Below are 10,101 nucleotides of genomic sequence, written 5' to 3'. Positions count from 1 at the left end.
ATCTCCACTCATGACAAGTCCTGACCAAACCCATTAAGGCAGTGGTCCCCAATTTACAGTTACACTAACTCAACATGGTCAAAACAGTTAAACCATAAGCAAGTAATTCACACACGTGCTGGCTTAAAACTTACCTGGTATGCCATGGGTGAAGGTGTTGGGTGATAGCTGGCTGGTGAATGAGTATTTTGATAGCCCACAGGACTTGGGGCAACCTGGTGGTAGCTCTGCGGACTAGGGCTTGGCTGGTAAGATCCTTGAGGGGAAGGAGCTGCATAAGGAGAAAATTGGTCGGTGTTGTACCTGGAAAAATAAATGGTAAGCATGAGGTCTCATTCAGTGAACAAACTTATCTTAATGCCAAGCCAGCCAACCATTTTAATTCCAATTCCCATTCTTATTCTGACATGCTGGTCCATGGGGCCCTCTACTGCCACAATGAGGCCACTCTCAGGTTGGAGGAACAACACTTAATACTCTGTCTGGGAAGCCTCCTCCCGATGGCATGAACATCAAGTTTTCCAATTTCTGGTAATCTTCCCCCTCCCCCTTCTCTCTTCTTCCATTTCCCACTTACCTTTTCTCTTCTATCACCTCCCCCTGGTTCTAGCTCAAAGTGCATTTAATATCAGAGTAGGTATCCAGTACTCAACCTGAAATTCACCCTCTTCACAAACATCCACGAAACAAAGAAACCCACATAGAATGTCAGAAACATCAAAGCCCCAAAGGGGGTGGCCCTCCTTCTTCCCTTTCTCCCATGGTCCACTCTCCTCTCCTATCCTATCAGATTCTTACCCTTTCAGCCCTTTACCTTTTTCACCTATTACTTTCAATCTTCTTACTTCATCACCCTCTCCCCTATCCACCTGGCTTCCCCTATCACTTTCCAGCTTGTACGCTGTCCCCTCCCCCCACCTTATATTGGGGCTTCTTCCCCCTTCCTTTCTGGTCCCAATGAAGGGCCTCAGCCCAAAATGTTGACTGATTATAGCTCTCCATAGATGCTACTTGACCTGCTGTGTTCCTCTAGCATTTTGTATGTTATGCAGGAAAAAAAAATCCAGTTTTATAAAATAAGCTATAGTTAATTACTCAAAAAAAAGGATCTGCAGGTACTTACATTGCTGGTGTTCCAGGGGTTTGAGGGTTGTATTGGGGATTAACCTGCGGAGATGGAACATCAGTGTAACCTGGAGTCTGTGGGTTGGGTGTTCCTCCGTACGCCTGAGGAGATGGTGTGGGTTCATCGTCATAAGGGAAATCGTAGTCTTCTTCATTCCTGTGAGATTAAATATATTTCCTCTTAAAATGGTATTGGCAGACGAGGCAGGAAAATAAACAATTGCAAGAAATGAAACAGATATGTAAAAAGATGAAACCATGTGATCTACCTCTACAAAGGACAGTCCCAAGCCCAGCTGCGAAAGAAGAATTGGGCATGGGGATAGCAACCCCCTCCCATTAAAAAAACCCAGAGCTACAGGAAGGCCAACACAAGCTCCAAAGATTTCTTCTCTGGGAGAGGAAGGATCTTTAAAGATGGGGTACACTTGGGGACTACTTGAAAGAGGGGCCTAGGACAGAGGACACTAGTGAGCTGTTTGTCCCCGTAAGGGTGACGGGCTTAATCAACCACCATATAACCCATGCTAATTTCTGCATACACTTTTTAAGTCAAACTGTACCGTATCATTAATGTTTCAAAGTCTGCTAACCTGGAGGGTGTGTTGGGATTATTGGGATCCCAAGCACCGCTCTGTCCTGGTGTTCTGCTCCCATCGTGAACTGGTGTCTGGGAACCATAATGAGGAGTACGACTTCCTAGAAAAATGGAAAATTAGATGGAAATAGATTAACCTTCAGTGATGATTTCTTTAAATTCCATTCTATTCAGAACATGCTCTCTTCTCAATGCAGCCATCAGAAAGAAGGTACAGGAGCCTCAGGACCCACACCACCATGTTCAGGAACAGCTAATACACCTCAAACATCAGGCTCCTGAACCAGAGGGGATAACTTCACTTGCTGCATCATTGAAATGTTCCCACAAGCTATGGACTCATTTTCAAGGACTCTTCATCTCCTGTTCTCAATATTCACTTTTGCTTGTTTATTTTTGGGGGTTTTTTGTACTTGAACAGTTTGTTGTCTTTGGCACATTAGTTGTTTGTCCGTCTTGTGTGCAGTTTTCATTGATTCTATGGTGTTTCTTTTATTAACTGTGATTGTCCACAAGAAATGGACCTCAGGGTTGTGTGTGATGACATATGTATTTTCAGACCTCATCCTTAACAAATGCCTCCCACATCATCCCAAACACTGAGGTCAGAATAACTAGCCTATAGTTTCCTTTCTTCTGCCTCCCTTCCTTCTTGAAGAGTGGAAAGACATTTGCAATTTTCCAGTCTTCCAGAACCATTCCAGAATCTTGTAATTCTTGAAAGATCATTACTGATGCCTCCGCAATCTCTTTAGCCACCTCTTTCAGAACTCTGGAGCGTTTACCATCTGGTCCAGGTGACTCATCCACCTTCAGACCTTTCAGCTTCCCAGGTACCTTCTCTCTAGTAATGGCAACTTCAATATGCCAGTGATATTAAACCTGGTTCTGATCGAACCTTGCAGACCATTCCACCATGCAGGACCTTGCCAACGATACCAAATAATTTAATAATGACCAATGGGCAAGAGAGATTCTGAATAGGAAAAGAATAGCCATCCTACTGAGTGACCTTACCGTCATGCAAGGGTGTCTGGGATCCATACATGGGTGTCCGAGATCCAGAACCATATAGTGGCGTTTGGGATCCATACAAAGGTGTGCGTCCATAGGCAGACGTCAAGCCACCCTTCTTCTTCGAGTCCCTGAGAATTTAAATGTTAAATCATTTAGTATCTGGAGAACACAATTAGTTCACTACCTCTGACATTAAACTTTATATTAAATATAAAATTATCTAAATGATTAAATATATGTTTTGTATACAAACAGAAGCTCTCATTTCTGGAACTTAAAATGACTGCAATATCCCAGATCAACCAGGATCAACCTGAAGAATTCTCAGTCACCTACAAATTAGGAGCAGGAGACGACCATTCAGCCCAGCCCAATCCGCCCCACCCAATGAAAATCAGTCCACTATTAGTTTAGTTCCACCAGCACAACGCACCAAGCAGTCACCATCCACTTCTCAGCAATCAGCAATCAATTCCATTCTGACCATAGGACACAGAAACAGAGTCAGTCCACACAGCCCATTGAGTATGCTCTGCCATTCCACCACGGCTGATCTATTATCCTTCTCAACCCCATCCTCCCGCGCTCTCCTCATAACCACTGATGCCCTGACTAATCAAGAACTGGGAATCACAGACATATGTACTCCCAGAGCCACGGCAGGCTTCACTCTCAGTCTGGGCACCATGAGAATTTGGAGTTTGGATCCAACTAATCTGAGTTAGTTCACTGGGCACACTCATCTCCCTCGACATTTTGGAATTGGTTCACTGAAACTGCATACTTACACTGTGGTGAGCCGCTGGCGATCTACAGAAATGGTCTGGCAGGTGGAGTGGAGCTCAACACGGGCTGTAGATTCTGTTGCATCCTTTACTACCCCAATGTAACCTGTGGAAACAAGCACATTCAACCTGTGGCAATGGGCGGGGTGGGGCATCCATGTGCCCTGATAAAACTGAGGTCAGTGGAATAAGGGGAAAACACTTCAGCGGCTGGATTCACACCTAACATAAGGGATGTTACGGTTGCTCGAGGTCAATCATCGCTGCAGGATCTCGTCAGGGCAGTGTCATTAAAGACCTTTATTCATCCAAGTTCAGAAGGACCTTTGCACCAATAAAGCAAAACATGCCTACATCCAGTCAGATTAGGTTAAGCTTAGCTGAAGCCTGTCACCCCTACTGGGCAGAGGACAACAGCACGGCAGAGTCCTCTGCCCTGGGCCACTCTTTCAAATTATCCCAGGTGTAGCCCACTTTCTCCTCCCTCTCCCAGGAATGAGGCCTTCGGAGATACTGTTGGTGCTTCTGTAGCACAAGGTTTATACAGGATGGGATTGCTAGTCCCATGCCCAAATCACCTCCTTTCGCAGTCAGGTTTGGGACCGTCCACGGTGGGTGTTCAGATCAGGTTGATGTTCAGAAATATTCCGATACTTGGTAAATAACAGACACCCAACAACAGTTCATGACACTGACTATCCCTGATAAAAGAAAATGGAACCACTGAAATTCAACCACAATACCATGGCAGTGCCCTCCTATTACTATTGACTGGACCAGCTACATAGATGCTGTGGCTACAAAAGGGGATCGGAGGCTGGGTATTCCATAAAATGACTCATCCACTGATATCCCAAAGACTACGTGTAAGGTAGAAGTCAGGATTTTCTTGGGTAAGTGCTGTTGGAACAAACCTGACACCTGACAAAGTACCCTGTTCGACTGGCTCCCCATCCACCAGCTTAGCACAGGGAGGCTACACAGTCTACAAAACACACTGCAATTACTCACCTCGGCTGCCCTGACAGCCCCACAAAATCAATGAGCTCATGGAGTACAACCACGTGAAGGCTCCTCTTGAAGCCATACACTAGCCTGAGGTTGAAATACTGTGTAACTACATTTCGACATTGAGCCTCAATACTGAAACTCCCTTGCTAGTGCATTGTGTGAGCATCTTTAACAGTAGGACAGCAACACCATCCCCACAGGGGTAACTAGTAAATCTGAAAATGAAATAAAAGGGTATTTTTCAAAATGCACCTACATGACTTCCCCAGGATAGGGCAGAGCTCCATTGCTGAGAACTGCCCATAACCTCAACAACCCACAAGTCAGGAATGCGGCCACAAACAGTGTTTACACACCGAAGACGCCTGCAGCAGTCAATAAATCCATCTCATGTTCACTTTATGTTTGGGCTAACATAAGCCAGCTGCTCATTAGTAACACGGGGAAGAGCTCTACTGTGAAGAGGGTTTTAGTCAGAGAACTATAACATAGAAACCCGCCTACTCCATACCAAACTATTATTCTGCCTCGGCCCATCAACCTGCATCTGAATTATAGCCCTCCACACCACTCCTATCCATGTACGTATCCAAACTTCTCTTAAATGCTAAAATCAAACCTGGTAGCTCCTTCCACACTCTCACCAGTAGTATTATTATGCCATTCGGCCCATTGAGTCTGCTCCACCATTCATTCATGGCTGATTTATTATCCCCATTCCCCTGCCTTCTCCCCATGACCTTTGACACTGACTAGTCAAGAACCTATCAACCTCAGCTTTGAATATACCCAATGACTTGGTCTCCACAGTTGTGAATTCCACAGATTCACTACTCTCTGACTCAAGAAATCCCCCTTCATCTCTCTTGTAAAGGGACATTCTTGTATATTCAGTCTGTGCCCTCTGATCCTAGACTCCCCCACTATTCGAAACTCCTATCCACATCTACTCTATCTAGGCCTTTCAATAATCAATGTTTCAATGATATCCCCCACCCTCTGGGTGACAAAGATGCCCCTCATACTCCCCTCAAACATCTCACCTTTCACTCTCAGGGTAAGTACTTACAACTGGAGGTGAAATATCTACAATTAAGTGAAAATTAATTGCTTGAGTTTTACAGTTTAGTTCATAAATATTTTAAACCCAAGTGAGATTTGACCTCTTCAGGGGTGGGGGGAGAATTTGGAAGTACCACCTGCCCCTAAACAAAAAAAAAAATCAGGCCAGTGGTCAAATTGAAGTCTAAGACTGAGTTGTAGAATTTTGCTAGTCATGGGTTACAGAAACAAGTAGAAGGGAAAAGGAGAAGGTGAGGCTAAATCACACTGAATGACAGCACAGACTGCGTGGTTGAATAACTATTCACTATTGTATGATCCCTTCTTGTGGCTCCTGACTAGACAGGTACTAGGCCACACAAAGTATTACAAAGTAAGAGTTATAAAACAAACATTAAGTTTCAGCTTTTAAGGTGGTACAGTGATGATCATCAATTATCAATATACAAGCTACTAATTAGAATTTCTGCCTCTCAAAAGTTCAACCCTATGTCCCGGTTGTGAGAGGTAGAAACAGGTTAAAGCCAGCCAACAGGGCTCAGGTGAAGCTGTTGTTGGCCAGAAAGAGCTATAGTCTGCAAATCAGTGAATTCAAATAAATCAAGGACAGTGGAAGCAGACAGACCAGCTGCCTTTGTTACTGCCATGAGTGAAGAGCTGGAGGCAGCTATTTTACGAAGAGACTGTGTTCCTCATTTGGAGAGGTTGTCGCTTTCTTGATTGTCACAAAGGTGCCTAAGTCAGTCTGCTGAACAAGGGATCATTGCCAAATAAGAAGTTATTTGTGAGGTGTTATTTGGTTGGATACAACATACAGGTTTTGACTGTTGGGGTCTGAATCTGTTGTGTGTGATTTAAGCTGGTTGCTGATTGAAAATGAAGTGCCATAAATTACTGATTGTCACTTGCTGGGAATGGATGCTGGCTTGGAGTAGAGCCAATAAAAAGGTGTTAAAGGTCAGACACATGTCTTACAACCAATGACACTGGAAAGTAACATTTGAATCAGTAAGGAATGAATATAAAAACAGATGCTTCTAGTGTACTGGCAGCGGAAACTCTGAGGACCAACTTTCGTGGATGTGAATATCCCATGGATATGTGTAGATCAAAATGGGATCACGAGGAATATGTGGCCAGCAGTAGTAACTCCTTTTTAACTGGTATTATACTTTTTCTGTTTTTGACAGTTCATGGAAGGTCAAGGAAAACTTAGTAGGTGTGCACACAGGTATTTAGTTGTGTGAGTCCACATGTTCTTCAGTTGAGTCAATAAAGGTTCTTATCATTATTTACAGATTCTCTCAGTGCCTCCCTGATCATTATTACAAAGGGTGATTCTTGTAACACTGTATGGGCCAATCCACTGTACAGTGAATAACAGAATCACTGATGAACTTCAACCATACAATGGACGATGTAGACAATGGAGACGGAAAGCCATCGATGGCTTGTGCTCCACCGGGAGCTAAAGGCCCAAGAAGAAGAATTAGAACTTTTGAACTGCAATAATTGATTTGTTTATGTAGAAATTTCTACTGCTTTAAAAAATTGATGTATAAAACCTGACACCAGGGAGACAGTGAAAACAAAATTGTATATCAGGAACTGGTAGTACCACAAAAGTTTAGCAGGTCCAGTGGTGAATATTATCTCAATCAAGTGGCCTTCACAAGTTGGTATTATTTTTAAAAGTCTGTTTCAGACAAACCTTTATAAGGTCCTTGTGAAATGCGAACTGTCTGTCCGATCAAATCATTGTCTCTGCGTCCTCGACCACGGCCCATTCCTTGTCCTCCAAATCCGCCACCTCGAGGGGCTGCAAGATAAAATAGTTATCCAATTCTGCACAGTTGCAAAAATAAAAGCAATTAATTAAACATCAAAATACACCAATTGCAGAGAAAGTCTACAACTCAGCATGGAAATAAGGCAAATGCACAAAAAGCAAGTCAGAAAGATAAATGAAATAAAACACGACACCCTGCTTAGAGCAAAAAGTTTTTAAGTAGAATCAATTATATGTGATTGCATTCAAAAAGTAGTGATTTCTGTCCCTGCTAGTTGCAAAGAAATGAGCAGTAAGACAATCCTGAACTGTTTTACTCACTGTGGTTTCAAACATTTAGGCTTGGAGATGCCAAAAATGGCCAGGAGTGAAAACAAGTTCAACAAGTTAGGAACTACGAAGAATTTGAGTTATCAACAATCATCTTGAATGTTACAATGAAAATGAAGAATTGAAGGTTGCAACCATCAAAAGCATTGTATGAAGTCAGTCCATTTATCTGGTCTAGGTGTTTGCACTGATTTTATTCAGTTACAGTCAAAAGAACACCGCAGCATACACTGGATGAATTCCTCCATCAATAATTATTAGGAACTAATACGTAGCTTTATAGTACTGTACTAGTATTGATACTGTTCTAATTTATTCTGTATTTCATTTAAATACGTAATTTGTTACTCAGTTAAACAGAAGTGTGTCTTTTTCTATATACCTTTTTAACTATTTCCATGAGTGTTTGGCTAATTGGGGGAGCCGCTTAATTGGACCTAAATGTACTGGTCAAAATGTGTCCCAATTAAATAGAATTCACCGTATGCTTCTGGGTTATAATTAGGAGTCTAGATTTTTAAACCAATAAATTATCTATTGTGTACCCTTACTCTCAATTGTATGATACCAATGGGAGGGCACACCTTAGGAATAGAACGCTGGGTTATATCAATGGGTCATGTTGGACTGAACCAGATTTTAGTCCCGGTGATGACAGTGTGCACTCACTCACCTCCACCACTGGGGTGCATCGGACTGCTGATCCGGGGGCTCATGGGAGCAAAACCACCCACTGTGAAATTTGTAACATCCCTTGGCTACAACAGAAGTAAAAGTCATGAATTAGAGAAACATCAGACATTTGAAATCTGAAACAAAACAGCAAATTCCAGAAGGATGCAGCACGAGGAAGTCTCCCTGGCGAACTCTGACTGTCTCGCTCTGATTTATACTACCCCCTTCCAACATTTTCCCTTCTTAAAACTGGTGAACAATTATTGATTGTAATGCAAGGCGAAGAAGCAGTTCTAGTTTGAAGGAAAATTTAATTTGTTTTCTCAAAATGGCTCTACAGATATTGAATACAGGTCCATCCCAGATTACACCATGATCCCATTCAAAGTAAATTTATTATCAAAGCACACACACATCACCATATACAACCCTGAGATTCATTTTCTTGTGGGCGTACTCAATAAAACCAATAACCATAATAGAGTAAGTGAAGATCACTCAACTTGGATGTTCAACCAGAGTCCAGAAGACAATAAACTATGCAAATACAAATAGAAGTAAAGAGAAACAACTTTATTCCTTGGAATGTAGATGATTGAGGGGAGATTTAATCGAATTATACAAAATTATGAGGGGTATAGATAGGGTAAATGCAAGCAGGCTTTTTCCACTGGGTTTGGGTGGGACTAGAGCTAGAGGTCATGGGTTAAGGGTAAAAAGTAAAAAGTTTAAGGGGAACATAATGGGAAACTTCTTCACTCAGAGGGTCATGAGAGTGTGGAACGAGTTGCCAGCACAAGTGGTACATGCTAAGTCGATTTCAACATTTAAGAGAAATTTGGATAGGTACATGGAAGGTTGGGGTATGGGGGGCAGGTAGATGGGACTAGGCAGTTTAAATGGTTCAGCATGGACTAGATGGTCCTGTTTCTGAGCTGTACTTTTATATGACTCTAATAATAATAAATAATATAGCAATAAATATCAAGAGAACTTTGAAAATTTCATTTTTTGGCGAAAGCCTTCAACTTGGAATGGTGATTCTACTTTACTCTCTCCATAAGTGTTATCTGATCTGCAGAGCATTTTCAGTTCAGTTTTACTTTAGATTTGCAGTATTATCACTTTGTTCCTCACAGTTCCAGCTCTGCTTTTTTTTCCTGTGTCAGGGACCTGCAGCTTTAATTCTATCTCTGAAACTGCTCAGCCTATGCAGTGGTTCCAGTTTTATTTCACACTTCCAGGCAGACACAAATTAAGAGCAAGAGGCCTTTTGGTCCTTCAAGCCCCTCTACTATTTAAAAAGATCTGGCTGTAAACTCAGCTCTCCACTTCTGTCAATCTCAGCAACCTTTCACACCCTGGTTTATCAAAATCTGTCTACATCTGCCTTTAAAATGCTCAAGGAGGAAGAGAGTCCAAAAGCAGTCAAAATATAAAAAAAAGTAGTTGAAGTCGGAGTTAAGATGGCACTAAACAGCGACTCCTTTGCTTGCATTTTCAGAAACAGCTCTATTCCCATCTTTAATACCTTTATTTTTCACTTTCAGGGTTCTTTTGAATACCCTGACCTGCAGTTACATGCAGAATAGCACACATTCTCGGGGTTTTAGGACCGGCCGTTGTTGTTCGGCATGCCAAGGGTTAGGCCTGAGAGGTAGCCTAGTGTATGGAAGCCTAAGTTCTTGGGGCTCTGGAGTCAGGTGGAT

The 10,101-nt window shown here is 42.4% G+C and overlaps 1 protein-coding gene across 2 annotated transcripts in view; it reads right to left on the bottom strand.

Moving 5' to 3' along the window:
• supt5h (SPT5 homolog, DSIF elongation factor subunit) overlaps positions 1-10,101 on the bottom strand; it is a 73,587-nt gene that overhangs the window by 8,001 nt on the left and 55,485 nt on the right. For both annotated transcript variants that reach the window (XM_073029382.1, XM_073029383.1), the window contains 7 exons: positions 8,391-8,475; positions 7,310-7,417; positions 3,529-3,631; positions 2,741-2,868; positions 1,719-1,824; positions 1,124-1,282; positions 135-303 (listed from right to left, as the gene is read on the bottom strand). In XM_073029382.1, coding sequence (XP_072885483.1) covers positions 135-303; positions 1,124-1,282; positions 1,719-1,824; positions 2,741-2,868; positions 3,529-3,631; positions 7,310-7,417; positions 8,391-8,475 — 858 coding nt within the window. The remainder of the gene's footprint in view (positions 1-134; positions 304-1,123; positions 1,283-1,718; positions 1,825-2,740; positions 2,869-3,528; positions 3,632-7,309; positions 7,418-8,390; positions 8,476-10,101) is intronic.

This window comes from Hemitrygon akajei, chromosome 25, assembly GCF_048418815.1.
Source record: "Hemitrygon akajei chromosome 25, sHemAka1.3, whole genome shotgun sequence".
NCBI classification, from domain to species: Eukaryota; Metazoa; Chordata; class Chondrichthyes; order Myliobatiformes; family Dasyatidae; genus Hemitrygon; species Hemitrygon akajei.
This window is presented reverse-complemented; position numbering and strand designations above follow the sequence as displayed.